Source organism: Phragmites australis, chromosome 15, assembly GCF_958298935.1.
Source record: "Phragmites australis chromosome 15, lpPhrAust1.1, whole genome shotgun sequence".
Taxonomy (NCBI): domain Eukaryota; kingdom Viridiplantae; phylum Streptophyta; class Magnoliopsida; order Poales; family Poaceae; genus Phragmites; species Phragmites australis.
This window is the reverse complement of record NC_084935.1, coordinates 11,481,550-11,502,959: the sequence shown is the minus strand read 5'-3', so window position 1 is coordinate 11,502,959 and position 21,410 is coordinate 11,481,550. Positions and strand designations below refer to the sequence as shown.

General features: G+C 43.8%; 2 protein-coding genes across 2 annotated transcripts; one reads left to right on the top strand and one right to left on the bottom strand.

Annotated features, from left to right (window-relative positions):
- Nucleotides 1–708: 708 nt before the first annotated feature.
- Nucleotides 709–3,866, top strand: LOC133892128 (expansin-A26-like). Its single transcript, XM_062332860.1, has 3 exons — nucleotides 709–866; nucleotides 2,958–3,437; nucleotides 3,557–3,866. The coding sequence occupies exons 1-3, from the start codon at nucleotides 709–711 to the stop codon at nucleotides 3,864–3,866; spliced, it is 948 nt and encodes a 315-aa protein (XP_062188844.1).
- Nucleotides 3,867–7,491: 3,625 nt separating this feature from the next.
- Nucleotides 7,492–19,769, bottom strand: LOC133893617 (calmodulin-binding transcription activator CBT-like). Its single transcript, XM_062334688.1, has 13 exons — nucleotides 19,578–19,769; nucleotides 18,826–18,951; nucleotides 17,585–17,700; nucleotides 17,400–17,488; nucleotides 16,758–16,803; nucleotides 15,726–15,906; nucleotides 15,364–15,447; nucleotides 15,197–15,279; nucleotides 11,969–12,349; nucleotides 10,974–11,665; nucleotides 9,952–10,507; nucleotides 8,186–8,497; nucleotides 7,492–7,808 (listed from the first exon to the last, which is right to left on the bottom strand). Exons 1-13 carry the CDS (start codon nucleotides 19,645–19,647, stop codon nucleotides 7,791–7,793), a joined length of 2,754 nt encoding a protein of 917 aa, XP_062190672.1. The 5' UTR covers nucleotides 19,648–19,769; the 3' UTR covers nucleotides 7,492–7,790.
- Nucleotides 19,770–21,410: the final 1,641 nt, after the last annotated feature.

Genomic DNA, 21,410 nt, shown 5'->3' with positions numbered 1-21,410 from the left:
TTCTTATATTTGTTTTAGATTTATGATAAATTGACTTCTGTTTTCAAGTTGGGTAATAGAGTCGTGATTGCTAACCTTGGTGCTAATAAATACAGAGACTTGACTGAGAAGTATATCTTTATTTTACCCTCTCAAATAGTCGTGTGTCTCGTTTGCATCTTGTTTTCTCTGTTTATGTTATTATGTATTCGGGCATACTATTTTTTCCATATGATACATGCAACTGCTATTTGTATGATATAAAAATATAATACTATTATTTTGAGCCACTGCTATATAAATATTTTAAAACTTATATTTAATAGGGTCTCATTTTTAATCTCAATCCGGATCACCGAAATATCAGGCCCGGCCCTGCCTCCACACTAACCACAACCCCTGCCTCCTTGGCCGCGCGCGCCTGCGCAGCCGCTTCGCCTTCGCCACGCCTCCGCTTCCTGTCCGTCCCGGACGGACTTCCCGACGACCACCCGCGCACGGTGGGCAACGTCATGGAACATCACAAGTCCCTGCGAGCGGTGGCCTCGGTCGAGTACCGTGCTCTGCTCGCATCGTCCATGTCCTCGGGGAGCCCAAGCCAAGCTGATGGTGACGGCTTCCAGCAGGCAATGTGCGTCATCACCGATGGCATGCTACCTTGGGCCGGTTCTTCGGTGATCAACAGCCGGTTTGTGGATTCTGTTTGGACTGTGGAAGACCGGACTGGGCATGAAGGACGTGAGAGCCGTAGTGGAGAGCATGGTGAGGGAGGCGATGGAGTCCACCGAGATTAGGGGGTCGGCACAAGCTCTGGCGCAGCAGGTGAAGCGGGCCATTGCGGACGGAGGGTCGGCGGCGACGGCGACAGAGTTGGAGCGGCTCGTCAAGTTCATCAAGGAGCTCAGCGCGTGTCCGGCGCCGAGCCCGATCTCAAAAATCTAGGATGAGTGCGGACTAGAAAGTGGCATGCGCCAATGTAATGCCAGCTTGGCTATCTCACTTTTGCGGTATGTTGGTTTCCAACTCTTGATGCTTCCACACAAATCCTAATAAAGCTGAGGTGTGAAAAAAATTGTCCCCTCAGGTGCATCCCCTAGGATTGTCTTTTAAAAGTGTGAAACTCACACTCTTGGTACTTTTGCAAACCACGCATTGGTCAAGGACCATGGAAAAGCTCTTGTTTTTAAGATCCACGCATTGGTCAAGGACCATGGAAAAGCTCTTGTTTTTAAGATCCACGCATTGGTCAGAGGGATAATGGATGGTTTCATTCATCCAAATCGCCTTTTCTTACGCATCTTTCCCATTATCTATTGTTATTTTTTCCCTAGAGGTTAATGCACGTACATTTTCTACTCCCACCGTCCTAGGTCAGTCATTAGTGACGGGTCACAACTTAACCCGTCGCTAATGATCTACTCATTAATAATGGGTCATCCTATGCCTGTCATTAGTGACGGGTCAACTTGTAACCCGTTACTAATGATCAACTCCGGTCACTAATAACGGTATTCACAAATATTTTTTATTTTTATTTTATTTTTCTCTTATTTTTTTCTTACCTCAGTAGCACTAGAATATGAATCATTGTATATTTTTGCTCAAGTTTGATGTAAGGTGTGGCGGCTATGGACACAAGCACGCGTTCCGAAAACGATGTAGAAACTTCCAAGACGAGAATTCAATCTTTCAAACTATTTTTTGCCTCAAAAAATTCTCCGAATCTGACTAAGTCAAGGAGAAACGGATGTAACTTTTTCTGTAGATGTCCGTAGAGTCAAAAACGTCAAAATCGGAATCCGTATGCAAAAGTTATACACGTTTTACCGAATGCACTCTGGGACACCTATCAAATTATAACCCTCGATAAAATTTGGCAAAATTAGTCATTAGTAACGGGTCAGGGTTATGACGCGTCACTAATGACCTTCAGTAAAGAAGGTTAAAAGGATAAAATATCCAGTTTCTATCGCAACTGTGTGATAGTAGAGCTGGTAAGGTGATTACACACGCGAGTAGGAGGTTATGGGTTCGATTCCCATAGAACGTAAACTTGAAAATAATATGATAAAAGCGTGGCTTGTGAGACATATAGGATGAGCCTACGTTAGGATGGCTTGGGTGAAAAAATATATTTTTTTACTTTTTTATGTCCAAAAAATACGAAATACTTTCATCGGTCATTAGCGACAGATCAATATTACAACCCATCAGTAATGTTCAGTCAATAGTGACAGGTCACGGTTACGACCCGTCACTAATGACTGAACATTAGTGATGGGTCACAGTTATCATCCCGTCACTAATAATCTTATTAGTGACGGATCATCACCCGTCACTAATGACTTATCATTAGTGACGCGTAAGAGTGACGGATACAGGACCCGTGACTATCGGTTATCACCCGTCACTAATGACTTTTTTTCACGTAGTGGTAGATTGTCTTGAAAAATAACTTTTAGAATCTCATAAGTTTATTGAATTTTGTTAATATAGTAGGTGCAGTGGTCAAATATGTATATGGGAGACAATATTATGTCCAAAATGTTGTATTTATGATTAGAGAGAGTAACTTTGTATATATACGAGCCTTTTTACCATCATAGGAAAGTCCCGAAAATTATAACTAGGGAGGTACCAAATTTAGGTCGCTAGATACCAAATTTTGTTACCTCCGAAATATAATTTGATGGTACCTCATGGTATCTCCTGTGGAACGTAAAAACACTGATATGCTAGTTGGAGGAGAACATAATCCAGGCTGGATCAGCGATCGGTCTGGTCCCTGTCAAACTGCCCAACGTTCTCCGGTTGCTCCAAGCCTTTCATTGCGTCGCGCAGGATCGAATTATAGCACCTGAAAAATGCAACTATGCATGCATGCATGCATCTAAAAATGGCCAAACCCTTCAAATGCCTGCCGCCCGTGTGTATATATATAGTTCTAGCTAGATTTACCTTTCCATTCCGTACCATAGTTCGTGGACGATGGCGCGCCATCTCTTTGCGTCGCTGCTGCTCGGCGAGCTCGCGTTGTTGGCCGACGTCGCGGCGGCCGGCGGCGGCGCCAAGCCCCACGTTAACCACGGCAAGTTCACGGTGGGCCCGTGGAAGGACGGGCACGCGACGTTCTACGGCGGCCGCGACGGGTCCGGCACGACGGAGGGGGGTGCGTGCGGGTACAAGGACAAGGAGGCTGAAGGGTACGGCATGCAGACGGCGGCGGTGAGCCCGGCGCTGTTCGACGGCGGGGCCGGGTGCGGCGCGTGCTACGAGGTGAAGGGCGCGGAGGGCGTCAGCACCAGCAAGGCCGGCGCGGCGCCGGTGGTGGTGACCGCGACGAACCAGGCCCCGCCGCCGGTCAACGGGCAGAAGGGCGAGCACTTTGACCTCACCATGCCGGCGTTCCTCCAGATCGCGGAGGAGAAGGCCGGCATCGTGCCCATCTCCTACCGCAAGTACGCACCTCTGCCTGCGTCCACCCAAGAACTAATATGCATGTTTCCCGTTAATTCGACGTCCGATAAAATTGGAGCAATGAGCTGCATTTGCACTGCACATCATATGATCTCACCAGGGTGGCGTGCGCGAAGCAAGGCGGGATCAGGTACACGATAACGGGGAACCAGTTCTACAACATGGTGACGGTGACGAACGTGGGCGGCGCCGGGGACGTGGCGGCGCTGCTGGTGAAGGGCAACAAGCGCGTCAAGTGGACGCCGATGAAGCGGAGCTGGGGCCAGCTGTGGACGACGGAGGTGGACCTCACCGGCGAGTCGCTGACGTTCCGCGTGATGACCGGCGACCACCGCAAGGCCACCTCCTGGCACGTCATGCCTCGCGACTGGCAGTTCGGCAAAACATACCAGGCGACCAAGAACTTTTAGAAGTCATGCATGCTTTGTACCTCTTACTGGTTATGATTCTAGATATTAATGCAGCTGTCGAAAAGCGAGAGAAAACATAAACATAGTATGCTAAACATGACAGGTGGTAGCTATGAAATTCTCTAAACATGATAGGTGGTAGCTATGAAATTCTCTATTAAGAATAGATGATAATTTAGTACTAGACTATATGATAGATGATTTATATTCTTATGATATTTTATGCTTTCTTTTCCTTTCAACTTCTAACTATAAACTGAGATGATGTAATAATATACAAGTATTGTATGCATCAAACAATATAAAAGGCCCAAACCTTTTTCCATTATTAAAAAAATGCATTGTGCCTCGTCTCATGCGTAACATGCATGGTTTGATCCCTCGTCGATCGTTACTGGAGAGCACAAGTATCAATCTTATTGAATATCTAACCGTAGGGTATATATATATAAGAAGTATATTATATACAGATAGGATATATTGTACACATATTTAACAACTCTAAATATTACGGATCCGAATCTGTGGGACCCGATACACTTGGAGATTTCGAAGACATATAATACGAAGATCTCGATCGGGTTGTTCGACTTGAGTACAGCTAGTTTATGTTTTCATTTGCTTTGTCTTGGCTGACAAGATGAATAACGACTACGGCTAGAACTAAAGCGATGCCTCAATCCCTTTATAAGGTGGGGACCCTCACCCCTGGAGGACAACTTTTGAACCACAAGACAATCTACATGTACACAACTCGACGCAAGCAAGATCAAGACCTTGGCAATCAAAGATACTTAGCGACTTCAACTATAGACTAGTCTAGATCTAGTCCCCTCTATTATAATAGGTCTAGCCACATTGCTCATACTTAAGATATTAATATACAACATCATCCACATCGGATGTAGGGTATTACTCCAATCGAGGGTCTAAACATGTATACATCATGTGTCTTATTTCCTGCTCGATCTCTGATCTCAAAGATATCACAATTTAATTACGGATATACTGTCGGGCACTAATCTTTGACAAGTCTTATTTTCTTTCTTTTGGTTGTTTCTTCTTCCTTTTCCTTTTTACATGTTTTTCCCTTGTTCTTCTCTGTTTTCTCTATATATATTTTTTGCCATTGTGTATTTGGCTTGTTCCACTGACTTATTTGATCAATGAAACCATAAGGTAGAGAATCATCTACCTTTTGCTTAAAAAAAATCCCTCTGTGGCTGGAGTTAAACGGTTGCAAAGCCGGGAATAAAAAACGATGCAGATTTTTTATAGATATTACTGTAGTAGTCAAAGTATCATATCGAAGACTTTATCTATATCCTAATAAATTTATATTTAGGATAAGAGGGAATAGCATTCTTCTCACCAAATTGTAACAGATCAAGTGGGCTTCCATGGGCACAGTTCAGTTGTCTTAGGCCGGACCACACGGGCCCGTGTGGTCCTTAAGTTACGGCCCAATTCCCCAAACTCACCCTTCGCTATTGCGCCTGTCATCTCCCTTCTGCCTTGTCCCAGCCGCAGGTGAGGCTGTGACATCGACCTCTCTAAGGGCTACCTCTTCTCCCCCAGAGACGAAAGGCAAGATCGCCGGCAAGATCAACGACCTCGCCAACTCCTGCAGCCTCTTATTCGCCAATGCCGACATCTGCTCCGTCTGCTCAGCCCGGGCGGACAAGCTAGTTGCCGATCACGTGTTCGCGCCCTGCACCGCCGCCGAGGGATGGCCGGGTGTGGTACTTCTTCAGCCCCGTGCGCTACGTTGGCACGTTGCGGAAGAAGAAACCGCGAACCATCAACAACACCGATGGCAGGGAGTGCTGGCACTCTGAGGCCCGTTCGAAGGCGGTGAAAGGGAGCGCCAGTGGGCACCTGCAGAAGTTCTCGTATCATGTGAGGATGGTGTCAGGGTGGTTGAGAAGCCAGGGTGGGTCATGGCCGAATACAGCGTTGAGTGTGTCAATGGCGGCGACACAATTCTCTGCAAGATTTACAAGTCGCCTTGGGGGCCTGGTCGCTCGAAAGCGTCAGCGGCGGTGACGTCCGTCTGCAAAAGGAATCTGGGGGACGGCGGCGAACACCTCGATGGGGCTCCACCTAGCGCCGAGCGTGGCGACAGACCGACGTGGAAGACCAAGACGGCAGGGGCGGATCCAGGGGGTGGGGGGCTCCAACCCTCTACTGTTTCGTAGCCGATAAAAATCCCTTAAGCCTCCAACAATTTTTTTACCATGGATGAGAGAGAGGAAAAGGAAGAAGAAAAAAGGATAGAGGTGGATGAGCATATCTACTGGCTCCTCTATCCGCCACCGCATGCTGTTCGCCAGAAGCCTCGAGTGCAACCTACTGTGACGTGCGCCGGTGCCGGAGTTCCGAGAGACAGAACACACGGCGGAAAGCCAGCCAGAATCGCAATACGCATACAATCCTTGGAGAGCCTCCGATAAAACCTAATTCCGATAAATCTGATAATCCTGTTTATCACTAACCTCCGGTAACATTTACGGGACCCTACCAATAAATAGGATTATCGATTTTTTTTCGACGATAATTTTTTTCACAGGGCGCCGCCGCCGACAGCAGCGAGCAGCTGGTGTTGCAACTGCAGGAGATCGAGACCTTCCTGATGACTGATGATGACGACGACGACGCGATGGCCATCCATGTCCCCGACGGCGAGGACCCCTGCACGTTCTACGCGAGACGCTTGTTCGGCAGCGACGAGTAGCAGTAGGGCGCCGTGCTGCTGCCACGCGCTGGCTCGGAGGCGGACGGCGCGGTCCAGACGGTGCACGGCCCGCTTACGGACCACGACGTGATGGTGTCCCTCGCCGCTGTGGTCACTGTTGACGAATTGCTCGACGGCGTCGGGTGCAGTGGCGGCTTGCCGTGTCCAGCATTCGATCCTGCCTACATCGAGGTGGACCTCCTCATAGGCTGATGGCTAGATCGACGACGGATGCAAGTTTTGATGCAGAGTGTAGCTTGACGTAGGGTATGTTTGGTTTGAGTTTAATATTATCATATCATAGATTTTAAGATAATTATTTAGTTGACTGTTACAACTATAATTAGTCATACTTTATTTAACTTATTGACTCATACGTCATACATTTAATATTTTTTAATTAACTTTGTTATACTTGTGATTAAAAATTTATTAGCCATATTTCTTACGATAAACTACACTTGGCTAAGTTTAAGCCTGACAAATATAGTTGCAATCCAAATGTGCCCTTAGTTTTGACAGGTAGTTGTACTGTTTGTAACAGTTAGTTCGATTGTATTAATTCTTTGGAATTGATTGATTGCATTTCATCATCTTTTATGCTGATCATACAATGTGGTTCTCAACATTGCTTCAACCAATTGTGTTATGCAGAGTGTAGAACTTTAGCCCAAGACAGAAAGTTGTACACGTACATCACTGGTTGTAACAGTTCAGCTCAATTGTTGATTCTTCAGAATTGCTAACTTGCAATTCACCATCGTGTGATGTAGTAGTCTAAGCATTTCATTGCCGTTTTAACAATCGGTTCGATCGATTCCGTTAGTTCTTCGCTTACTTGCAATTCACCATGAGAAAATACCGTCAAATTAAGTTAAATAGAAAAGGATGGGAAGCGCAACAATGGATAAAATCACCTGGATATAATCAGGTGGAACTGATTATTAGCATTTACAGCCTTATTTGCACTTGCATCTGCATAAACTAGACCTACAAGCACATGCCACTTTCGCCAACTAACAGGCTAACAGCAAATACATTGCCAGACTTACCGAAAGCATCAGATAGTCCTATGATTACAGCATCAGCAAACTACGGCTGAACCTTCAAATGTACAACAGAAGAGGATTAAAAGAACTATCAGATCCTAGAAGGCACTTCATTTCCAGCGTAGATGCCGCCGGTCGTAACTACTGACTGAACTCCACCTGCAAAATACAATGACAAGCACAGAAGTAAGGCCTGGTAGTGTTTATATAACAGGCATCGACATAGAAAGTTTGGTACAGTTTATAACAAGCATCTACAAAGCACGGTGCTTCCCTGTGGATTGCACATTTTGAACATTTGAAATTTAAATATTTCTGCAAAATCTAACTACTGCCAGCAGACGACAGGTTTACTCCATTCAGAACATTTGCATTCATATTGGAACTGCTAAAATAAGTGTAAGCACACAACAAGCAGCAAAAGTTAAAACAAAAGAATAACACCAACAGTAGATAGCACTTGTTTCTGTGAAACTAACTTCATTTAGAGATAAGAAGCACATGACAGATGGTATTGGCGAGGGTTAAATCCATACCTTGGCCTCCTCATGAGCAACCTTCATCCTTCGGTACTCCAGTTGTGCCCGATATGAACGGAACAGAGCTTGAACACGTACTACTGATCTATTAAACCTGTCCTCAGCTTGTTGCCGGCCAACCTGGAAGTAGTCCTCTTCTGCAGTGCTTGCAGGTTCTGCATCTGTAGTCATTGCGACTGGCATTCCAGTTGCAATGCCACGTAAGCCTTTTCTCTTCTTTCTCCATCGCAGAATTGCTTTCTCCACGACTCCAACAGACCATATTACCTTGCGGTACTGCCTTCTCACTTGGTGACCACGGTATACAGCCTGAGCAGATGTTTGAATCATTAGACTACACAATACATGAGATACATACAACATAACAAGGCACAGAATTTCAAATTTGTTATCCAAAAATAAACTCCTATATACCACATGATAGCATTGGACCTCCCCAAATGGGTTCTCAAGGCAATCTATAAATTAAGATGAGGTTTTCTTTGGAAAGGTCAGCAGCAAGCAAATGGGGGCAACTGTTTGGTTTCATGGCAGAGGGTATGTCGGCCAATACAATTCAGTGGGTTGAGCATCCATGATTTATCTACCCTCGGCTGGGCACTTCGTGTGCGATGGTTATGGCTGCAAAAGACGGAACCATCATGGCCATGGGCAGGGCTGCAGCTGCAAGTTCTCTCAAACTCTAGAGCTTTGTTCGCCATGGCAACCGTGTCCCTAGTTGGTGATGGAGCTAATACAAAGTTTTGGTTAGATCGGTGGCTTCATGGAAGGAACATATCGGAGCTGGGCCCTCATCTATTGGTGCTGGTCCCTAGGAGGGCGATCAATCAACGGACGGTGGCACAGGGTCTAGAAGATCGTCGCTGGGTATCCGACATCAGAGGTGCCTTGACCGTACAAGCGATAGTTGAGTATCTACAATTGTGGGACATTTTGGAAGGATTCAATCTGCAGCATGGTACTCAAGACCAGCACGTGTGGAAACTGTCAGGCTCAGGGGTCTACTCTAGCAAATCAGCCTACAATGCGTTCTTCGTCGGCTCCATTAGGTTTGCACCTTGGCGATGCATTTGGAAATCCTGGGCGCCACTATGATGTAAGTTCTTCTTATGGCTCGCCATTCTTAATCGTTGTTGGACGGCGGATAGATTGGCCAAACGTGGGCTGCCACATTCGGCGGCCTGCCCTTTGTGTAATCAATCGGATGAATCCGTTCAGCACCTGCTGGTTGCATGCGTGGTCGCCCGGCAAGTATGGTTTGAGGCCCTCAACAAGGTTGGCCTTCAAGCTGTGGCGCCACAACCTGATGCTGTAGTGTTCTTGAGTTGGTGGTGCCGACCAAGCAACAAAGAAAGGGTCTCAATTCCTTGATCATCCTAACTGCTTGGGAGATTTGGAAGCATCATAACAAATGTGTCTTCAATGGCACTACTCCAAACGCGAGATTGGTCATGAGGTCAGTGGAAGAAGAGGGTGTCCTCTGGTGTGCAGCCAGAGCCAAAGAGCTCCGGTGCTTGCTGAATGCTGATAGGATAGCTTAGAGCCCCTGTTCTGGTCGCTTTTTAAAATTACTGTGGTGCGTATGTTATAAGCATTGTAAGTGAGTGGACTTGTTGTTTTACTTTGTATTTCTTTTCTTCTTTTATAATGAAATGACACGCAACTCTCATGCATTGTTCGAGAAAAAAAAAGATGAACAAAATGAATCCCCAGGAAAAGAAAGTAGAAAACAAAACACATAATAAAAACATGCAGAAGCTTACTTGTATTTTGATAGCTTGTCTTCGTATGTTCATGAAGTTCCTCCGTATCTTCCATGTGCGGAAATGACTCTGTATTCGTGCAGCAGCTCTCATCATTTTCTTTCTGTTGTAGTTCCGGAATGCATGCTGAATCCTCATAGCAGCAACTATCTCAGCTGCTTCAGTCTCGGGATTGGCCAACTGAATTGCTTTTGTTTGAAGCTTAAGAGTTCGCTCCCTGAGTGCAGCTTGGATATTGCTGGCAGCATCAGCAGCATTACGGTAGGCTGCTAAAGATTCTTTTAAGCATAGTTCTTGTTCATTAAGGTTTTCATACTCGTTAGTATGCAGTTTTGTTGATCGTGTCCTTGATGGTGATCGCTTAGAATCCTTGGACAGTGACATGGCCTCAAAATGAGCAGTTAACCCTTTCTCAGCAAGATATGCAGCTAAGCCATCATAACCTTGTCTTGCTGCCAGATCAGCAGCAGTGTATCCACCAGGGACCTCAGGAGTAGGATCTGTAACCAAGCTTGGATTTGCTCCAGCTGACAAAAGAGCAGCAACCATTTTTTCCCTAGCAAAAGAACATAATAAAAAATTAAGATACCACCAGATGACTGTAAGAATCTACAAGATAAGTCCATCCCAACAAAGGTCCAGTCGCCTCCAACAAAGATCAACCAGATATCGCTGAGATCGTTACCTAATAGAAAACCCGATTTTCGAGATCCTTTTCACTCAGACATCCCCAATGTAGCAGGTTTTTCAAAACAAAGTTTGGCCCATCCTTTTACCAACTGGTATTGGTTTCTTTTCGGTTATCTCCAACTAAGTTTGACTTTTATAATATATAAGCACAATCCCAAATGCAAGAACCCATACGGGAAATTATTTTTTCCACATTTTTCTATTATTCATTCAGTCGGCATGATAAACATATATTTGCCAGAACTCATACAAGACACAATTTTCTCATTATATATTGTCCATGTTAGTCAGCAAAAGAAAAGAAGTCAGGAATTTCAGAAAATAGAGGATACCTCCCATAGTGTGCAGCCCAGTGCAGAGCTGTCCAACCAGAAGAATCACGAAAATCTAAGGAAAATCCTGACAAAGAAAATAAGCGAATGGCCCAAGTATAGCCTAAGAAAGAACACAGATGGATAGGTCCTTGCCCTAGATCATCACGGCCTGTTGACTTATGGCCTTCAATTATTTTTTCAACAAGCCACTCTTGCAATCTATTTCGCAACACTAGTTCAAGCAAGCCCTCAGTAGAAGGAACATAAGGGCCTTTAGGATCAGTAACAAATTCCAATAGATCCATCCATTCCTTCTCTGGGGATGCTGATAAGAGATTGGAAACTTTGCTACCTTCTACAAGGAACTTTGGTGCTATCTTTTTCTTGTTTGTAGAGAACAAAAAACGAGCTAGTCTCATCTGCATCTGAAGCTTTGACTTTTTGGGCTCATGCTCAACCAAGCTTAGGTCACTTTTCAATGAACTGCCAGGCATTATACGGTAGTCAAAACTCAAAACCTCGCTGATTGGTGTTTTCCCATCCAAAGTCATATAAAGATTCACTTGTCCAGGAGTATGTGGTGTAGCCAAGAAACGGTAAACGCCAGCTTGAACACTGTCTGCGGCAACACATTTGTCACCAATTACACAGTGGAGATTGGTACTAGACAGATGCCTGTAGTTCTCATGGAAGTATCCAACCACCAGGACCTACAATTACGTTGCCATTATTAATTTTGCAATTTAATAGAATATAGATCTAAAAAACCTATAAGCTCACACAGATCACGTGTGTAAATTTTTCTATAATACATATATTCAGTACATTGCAGTTATGGTAGGGACCACCCAACCAGGAAGTGCCTGGTAGATAGTTAAAACTTAAAACAAACTATGATTTGAGTAGTTCATAACAGATGAAGGTGAAGCAGACATTTTCCATGAGAATTGAACAACTGAAGAGAAATAAAATTAGAAAGCATGGAAGCTCAATAGAGGATGAAAGGGAAAAACCTTCGTATCCTCTGTACAATAAGCCCATTCTGGGGAGATATCAGTGATGTGAAAGATTCTTTCATTGGTCACTTGTTGAGTGGTGAGTATGGATGAGCTTGGATTATCCCCTATACAAGAAATATCATCATTCAAGTACTTCCACAGTCCAAAACTGTTCTGCCTAGCAGGCACATCATTAGGAGTGTTACAATCTACTGGAGTTTTCACCAAAGAGTTTGCAAGTTGCTTTGACTGAGAATCTGGATCAGAAGTTAAAAGAGATGGAGAATGGTTTGCTTGTTGTTTAAGAGCTCCAAAGTAACTCTCGGATACTTGATTGAGGCCAGGATTAGTAGCATAAGCTTCTGAAATTACATTAGCTGGTGGAGAAAAGGTAGCCTGCAGAAAAATTAGTGATGCATCTAATCCGTCATCATAGATACAGAAAAATACAAGAAAACAAGTTATTCACACCGATGCACAAATACACTAATCTTGCATAGGGAGACAATCCAAGAATGCAGGACCTAGCATGCACACAAATACAGATGTTTATGACTGAGATCCCGCATGGATTGAAGATAAATTACATTTAACACAAGAGAAAGGAATAATGAATATCTAAGGAGTGCACTTTGTTTTCTTCTTTGCAGCATATAATCAGATTGACAGAATAATCACCTATGCACAGGACAGATATATTATAACAGGAAAGAATTAGTTTCATTCATAGAAAACATTGCAGACCCTGAGTATCGCCAAAGAAAGGAAGTTGCAAGAAAGACAAGTGGTCCCCTAAAAATTCTAGAGTAATCATTTTTACCGGTAAACTATTCTAAATTCAAAGCTCAGGTTTTAATAAATTTAGCAATGTAAAGAAAACTAAACGGTGAAGCAAATTAAGGGGCACAATTATAGTAAGAGCCTGTTGGTTTTTTATTTTGATTGTGGATTCTAGCTTCTAAAATCATAATCTAAAACAAACAGGACGATTCTACAATCCACAATTCACAATCTGAGACCAGATTATGCCATAATCCACAATCCAGGAAAAGACTGCTTCTAGCAGATTGTGACACATATTTACCCACCATTGTATTACAAAATAACGGTTCGCTTCTTCCTCCCGCACGGCCTCCCGCACCCGCTGTCCCACGCCGCCATCAACGGCCCGCCGGCTCCCTCCCGACCTCCGAGAGCTCCTCGCCCTCGTCGTGCCCTCAGGAGACGGCTTCCCAGACTACCGCTCCCCCGCCGGCCTCCTCCGCTTCACCGCACAAGAGGTCCCCGCCGCCATCGCCACGACTCTACCTGTCCCTCCCGCCCTCGGCCGACAGGTAGGACAGGTGCCGCCTCCGCCTCTCATCCCAGTGTACGGTCACCATTACGTGTTGGTGATGCCCTGCCTAGCCGGCAACCCGGTGTTCCATGTCTCCGACTCCGGCGTCATGTTCGCTAGCGCCAACATCGCGGACGTCCTCCTCGCCTTCGCCGCCAAGACGCCCCCCAACGCGCAGCTCTGGTGCCAGCTCTCTGCGCCGATCCCGCCGCCGGTGTCATCATCCGCACCGCCGTCAACAGCCCGCCCGAGCCTGGACCCTGTCACCGGCAAGGCCCCGTGCTGGATCGAGTTCTGCGTCGACGAGGTGGAGGAGATGACGGGAGCGGATCCCAGCGGCTACGGCGAGGCGAATCTCATGGCACTGGCATTAACGGTGGACCAGTGCTGCGGGCAGATGATGAGAGGGGGGGGGGCACGGAGGAGGTGGTGGATATGCCTGGGGCGCTGATGAGAGGAGGGTGGAGGGCGAGTCTGTAGGGGAGAGGGAGAGAGAGAGGAGAGATTCTAATAATCTGGTGATGTTTGTTTTAAATTGTACATCCGGTTCTAAATTGTGAGAATCAAAATCTGGATTGTTAGAATCACAATAAAAAACAAATAGGCCCTAAATTTATCAATGTAAAGAAGAAATAATTTCATGCAAGATTTCACCATATATATTGCAATTTAAAAACCTTAGATTACAATAGCCCCCTTAAAATACTCATGGGAGAAAAAGTACAAGCTACAGAAATTAAGAGCTACTCCCTCCTGTCACAAATACTTGATGTTTTGGACAAGATTCGGTCAAACTTTTAGAAATTTGACCAACAATAACTTTAAAAATATTTAGTTTGAAAACATGAAAATCATATGCGTAGATCTGTCTTGAAGAATACTTTCATAATCTCGTAAATTTATTAGATTTTATAAATATATTTTAGTAGAAGATAGTGATCAAAGTTCAATGTTCACCTAAACGCTAGACACAAATAATCGGTCACCCAATGACTAGTGACTAGGCTAGATGGCGACTAGACGGTCTAGACGATTTTGTAGTGTAGCAGCAAAAATGCAAGCATAGATCCGAAGCGCGTCGTTTAAGGGGAGTAGAGCTAGAGCATAGATTCGGTGGAGGAGCATACATAAATCAGTGGATCAGAGCTAGTACTTGTCCACGACAGGGAGTTTGTGGAGTCAAGGGGTGATGGTGCAAGTGACAGTGTGGGCACGGCAGTGGGCGACAACTCGGACGAGGCCACAGGCGCGAGCGACGGTGTAGGAGCAGGGGTGGGCGACGGCTTGGGCGAGGCCGCAGCGACGGCACAGGCAACATCGTAGGAGTGGGTGATGGCGCAAGCGCGGGCACGGGATGGCTACAACCGGCGGCACCGCCACAAATGGGATGAGAGTCGAGAAACGAATGGGGAATGGATGGATTGGTTTAGGTTTTGTGCGGTGCGGGAAATAGTTTCGGTGCCGAAATTTGGTCCCGCCCGTGGCAAAAACAATCCTCCTGCACGGACCCGCCAGGTGCCAAACTTTGCATCACCAAGAAGACCGCCTAGTCACGCACGTAGCCGAGTTGTGTCCAGCCACCGTCTAGATTTGTCCGTCTTTGACTAGAGTTGATCATCTAGACGGTCTAGCCATCTAGAGATGCGTCTAAACCCTAGAATGGACCCCGAGGCTGACAAGCGACTACTCATCGTCTAGACGTGCTAGACAATGGTCTATGCGAACATTGTCAAAGTTACACATTGGAGACCGTGTCATGTCCAAAACGTCAAGTATTTTTTACTGGAGGGAGTACAATTATAGTGTGGTTAGCAATGTAAAGAAGCAATAATTTTGTGCAAGACTTCAATCATGTACCATTGCAATTCAAAAACTGTGGGTTATGGCGGCACACTTAGCTCACTTACATTACTTGTAGCATTCGTGTTCAAGATATTTCCAGAATCCATCATCCTGTATTGAGTCTGCTGATTGGATGTCAAAGATCCATCTGTTTTACATAATAAGCAGGATTACAATCTCTACAACAATAGATACCAAAAAATTGCAGTTGCAGCTATGTCAAAAATCCCACCGCAAACAGAAGCATCATTTTTCATAGATGACTCCAATAGTTCTGCCCAAAATAACTCCAGGCTAGAATCATGATCATCAGTTTCTACAAAATCACCAAACAAGGATACAGTAGCAGACCTCTCAAAAATAAATATAGAGAAGTAGAATTTGTAAGACATACAACAGTATATACTTTAAACATTATGACATCTATAGGTAAGTATGGTAAGTATTATAAATTTTGAAACTATCAAGAAAAGCAGGTCTAATTCTCGAAAATTGTAGTTTCATATTTCAAAAGCTCATAGATGTAGAAACTGGCAAAGGAGTACATATATAATTAGATACTGAACAAATGTTTGGGATCTAAGTATGTCTCACCACTAGAAATCGCTCCGCCGCCATGTGAGTTAATTTCTTCTGGTGCAGCAGCAGCGCAAGATAGCTCAGTGCGAGCAGAGGCCGAACCTGTTGAGGTCAGAGGAGAGGTGTAATGAATCATGTTGATCGGAGGCACTTCAGCTACTTCAGCTTCTGTATGTGGAGGTGGTATGGCAGTTTCCTGGTCAGTATAGAATATATTAGCAGACTGAACAAAACAGAGCCTGTAGCATCTTGGTCTAATAAGCTTACACAGTAGAAATAAAATGATAATTTGTGAAACAAAGAGCACGTTAATTCATTTTCAAGTTTCTAGCTACTCATATCCAGCTATGCTAAGGATACTTTTGTGTCATCAGTCATCACAAGACATTTGTCCATAAAGAGCCATGGCAACCACCTGCTTATGATTCTTTTAAAGGTTTGTCTACCGTGATAACTTGAAAATAAGATAAATGTAGACTCACTAAGCTCTTGATGTATAATGCTTTGTCAGCCAAAGAGCTAACAATTCCTTAAAGAAATGTTAAAGAAACAGAGGACTCAATTGTCTCAGGACAGAAGCTAATCATTATGCATAAAAAGAAACTCTAGTATGGATGAGTATAGAATGTGGTCCTAGAGTTCCAAAGAGTTAGTGATTGAATGAATTCCCTTAATTTATTTTAAGATCACAGGCTACATCATGTCTTGGCAAGAGAAGCTGAGCAGACCCAGCCACTCAGACCTTAGAATCAATTGGACATCCAAATCCAACAATGTGACAATAGAAAAGAACAAAAAAAACATGATTCCTAAAGCAGGCCTTCTCTTCATCCTTAACAATGTCATAAGGAAATATGCCTTCTCTTCATCCTTAACAATGTCCTAAGGAAATATGCCTTCTTTTAATGAAATCTACATGTTTGACGAGAAGCTCAAAATACACATCTGGAGTATTTCTGATTAAGCACACAAAAATTCAACTTTCCTTACCCAAGCATCCAGAACAAATAGTGAAGGAATATTAACTACAAAACAGAAACAACCAACCTCAGATGTTTGACGATAATGAACAAGAACTACGCGCTCCAACTCTCTGAACAAGAAACAACCATGAATTATGTCAGCAAAGAGAACTGGCATGATATTTCTATCCAATTTTGCATCTGATACATACAATGCAAAAGACAAAGACATAGTTTTGGTGGAACAATATTAGGAAACTTATGACATCTGTTTCACATTCTGTAAGCTTTAAAAGATTTTTTTCCCTTGTTACAGATCTATTCCACTCAACTGAACTCGATTTTGACAACAATTTTCATTCTTAGAAACTAGCCGAGTTGTCCATACAATTGCATGGCTACATATTACAATGCTTTAAATTATCCATCTAGTAGTATCAGTATTTATCCGATCAATCTACAACCTTATGATTTGGCTTGCCAAGATAAGGATATCTCAATTGACTTCTGCATGTGGGCAAGAAGCATGGAGTCACAAAACTAAAATATAAATTCTATTGCATAAAGCTAATTCCTGATCGCACAGGAAGATGGCATCCTACCTGACTACCTCTAGTATAAAGCTAAATTTCAGCTTAGAGAATAGGGAGAAAAAAACTGACAGCTCGCAGACAGCACATAACATAAAGCTTAGGTACAAACAAAAGGTATGACAGAAGATTCTTACTTGTCAAGCAGCCAGTAGCATCTACGGAAGAAATTAGGATCATCCTCACCTCGAGCATAATAGACATGAACCTTTTCTTCATTACCAATCTACAAAATAAGACAAATCACCAATAATGGGGGAGGAACTAGAATTGTAGAAAGTAACAGCAAGCAAACAGAAAATTTCCGTTATTAAAATATTACCTTTAATTTTTCATGGGCTTCTTGGACAGTCTTGCCATCCTTCTTTTTCTTCCAATTATGACCATCTTTACGGAAGTTTCTGACAACTTTACGGTCATATAGAACAACAGTACCACCTGATTTAAAAGAAAGTTACAGCTGATGGTTGTTTGGAATGCACAAACCATTTTCTGATAGAAATATGTTAGAATTAGAAGACTAATGTAAGACACACATTTTTTGCAAAAGAACTTGAAGATGTAGACATTCTCGCAAGGTAGTGCAATCGGATCTACACCCTTGTATGAATAACTTAATGCAGGAATAATGACAGCCAAAAAATTATACAAGTAGCACAAAAGGGAAAAAATGGTTCCCTCAAATAATAAATGATGTTATAGAAGATACAGTGATATATTAGTAGAGAAAAACGTTTTAGTGACAAGTCGCTGCAAAACTAAAGGGATGGGTAAGCAAATGAAAGAGCAATGTCAATGTGAATAAGTGGAAGTTTCCCATAGCAAATGACATAGGCACAAAAAAGAAGAATTCACAGCAAGCAAAAACCAAGTTTGGATTTACATCCAATACCATAAGAACATGTTCATTTTAACCTATATTCACGTATTCGATTATGATCCTAGAGATGGAATTTTGAAGAGTTGAAACTAAAACACAAAAAGACAGGTGCAAGAATCAGAAACACCATCTTAACTGGTGCTAAGGGCATATCATGCTTATTAAGTTCATAATGTATTCTCTTATGACCATAGGGATGGTATTCCAATGAGTAGCTACTAAAAATAAAGGCAGAAGATTCCCAAAAGGAAAGGAAAGAAAAGAAGGATTAATAATAACAACATGGCTACTGTGCACGAAGCCACGAACATTTAGTTAAAGAACGATTTAAGTCAATCAAGTCGGTCTCACTTGCACTCCAATATCCAATGTGCATTCATCTATTCTCTTATGATTGGTATTAGTTCAGCCATCATATTATCTACCTAAGCAATGAACCTAGTGATTCTGAACTTAGGGATATTTCCTAGTTGCTACTATTTGTACGACACAATAATCAAATTGTTCAGCCGGAAGCTCAAAGAACAGCAGCCATCATATACTCGACAGTCGAAACTTTAACACACCCCTCTGTTATGTTCCCTTTTATTCACATTTATCGTGAATTAAGTTATTGAAACTAAACAAGCACGACAGTAGGGTGCAGCAAGGTCAGGGGTTTATGGTGAATGCAGAACACATACTCACGGGCTTGTCGATTGGCTGTGCATGGACCTTGAACCTTGTGTGGTTCGCCAGAACCGCGTAGATCTCGTTCGGCCGGAACCAGCGCCCCGCCGCCTCCGCCATCAACTTCTCAAAGTTCAAGTCTGTCCACCAACCACCCCGGCAACATACACATGTAAGAATTCGGCGCAAGAAACAGCACAATGCTTCTCTTTTTAAGCAGTAAAAAGTTTGGAAAGCAGGCAGCGTAACTTTCTTTGTTATTGAGTAAAACTTAAGCTAATATTCAAGCTCTTAAACTTCGCAGACCAAAATTTGAGGGGAAAAGAAACAGAAAGGAGCAGATGAACCAAGAGAACTGAGCAAACCAAACACTCACAAAGCAGTCGATCAATTTCCAAGGACAGAACCAATACGAACAGACCTCGCAAAAGAAAAAAAAAAACCAATACGAACAGAGACCTAGAAATACAATCTCGCTCAGTCTTCGATACCAACAAAACAGCTCAAATCATTTATGCCAGAAATACACCATTTACAATCCGAAATGGGGAAACGCGTATGCACAACACTTAGAAGAAACCCCCAAAACCACAAGAGCGAGGCATCAGGCAAAGAAGCACCAGAGCTCAGTCGAACCACGTCACGGGAAACATACAGAACCCACGAGAACTACAGAATCGCGGCACCAAACAGTACCAAAAGAAAAGAAGAGAAAACGCAGGGGAGGTTGGAGTAGAAAAGCCGCGCTCGAGCGGGGCAGGTCGACCTGCGCAGGTGAGGAAGCCGTGGATCTCGGAGGCGACGAGCGGGTCCCGCCCGCCGGCTGCGCTCGCCATGGCCGCGGCGGCTGCTGCTGCTTCCACACTCTCTCTACCCCTGCGCGTGGTCTCTCTCGCCCTCGCGGGGGAAAGACAACTAGGAGGAGGAGAAAGGAGACTTTAGAAAATCGTGAAGAAAAGTAAGAGAAGGGAAGGTAGAAAAAGAATCCGAGAAACGTACCGGTGAAAACCATAAGAAGTTGGTAAACAAATTCTACTACACTGGAGAAGGGCCCCACCCAGACACGGCTCCAGAGATCCGGGCCCACATGTCAGAACCAGATTAGTTTTTGGGGATGGCATGATTTGAGCGTGGCAAACTGCCACTGGGCATCGGAGATGAGGGTTCACATGGGAGATGGATGGGCCCACTTGCCAGCCTAAGCCACCAGCCTAGTCACCACTTCATCCGAGCCATAGTCTAGTAGAAGAGACACAATGAGGCCTTAGACCAAAGCCAACGAATTCTCTTCACGTCCAGATTCTCGTCGTGAAAGAATTTCTGTTCCCTTCAACGCTTCCAACAGTTTCCTTTCACGGTTCTCTTCACGACGAGATTCTCAGGGTCATTCCCTTCAAGACGGGATTCTCTCTCCGTTTCTTTCGCGATTTCCCTCGAAGGAAAGCTGTTGAAGATAAGAGGAAATAAAGGGAATAGGAACAAGGAAGAAAATCGGGAAGGAAACGAAATGAAGGGAATATGATTGGAGATAGTCTTACCACGGATTTGGATCGTCTCCATTGGAGTGGCATATGTAGAGTGAATAGCTCCCTGCAGTAATACCAAATATGCACAGTTCGATTGGGCTGCAACAGTCAAGTCGCTACAGTAGACGGTTACAGTGTAAAACACAGCACAATACCAACGATTATTGTATCAACAATAGTTACGGAAAAAAATTGTAGCGCAAGACACATATTACTACGTGCGCTACAGTTCTTTGCATTGGCTTTTTCACTGTAGAGGATTTGGATCTGCTTACCACACCTCAACATTATAGTGTGATCTTGCCATGCTTCGTTGTTAGGTTGACGGTGCATGAATGGCATCGCCCGAACTCGTTTGAAACATAGGAATTAAGTTAGTTCTTAAGAAATTTCTGCAAAAATTCTATTGACTCACACCATTCTTGATTTTTTAAGAAATACTAGTACAACTAGTAGACGTATACACATATTCACACTATCACACACACGCACTTATGCATCGTCTACTGGAAACCAAAGATACGGAGTTTGAAGATTGAGAAAGTCATTACAGGCATCTCACTATTGATGGACACATCATCTACTGCTGAAAGAAAATCTCACCTTGATAAAAAAAGTAAATATAAAATTTAATTCCTATTAGATAAGAGGTACAACCACCTCTATTAACCATTCAAGTCAAAACTTATTTTTAACGGTTCTTTATCGCTTGTTACAAGGATGACAGGGCTCTATATTCGCACATGCATGCGTTGTATTGTACCTGTCTCGAGGACATATGAGGGCTCCTGATGCACCAACCAATCAGGGGGTAGTTCAGTAGGCGTGTGTGGTACTGGGTTTTGTTGGTGTAAAATGTTAACAGAGAGATTGAGAGAACAAAGAATTAAGAGATGATCCTATTGATTGAATGTGTGTGTATATTTACAGATTGAAGGGGTATATTTGTGCCCATTCGGAAGGCATCACTTCTGAACGAGCAATCCCTGTAAAAGGGCGTAAGCAACCATTAGCAGTTATCTGATGGTTTATATCGGTGATGATCCCACTCACAACACTCCCCCTAATCAATG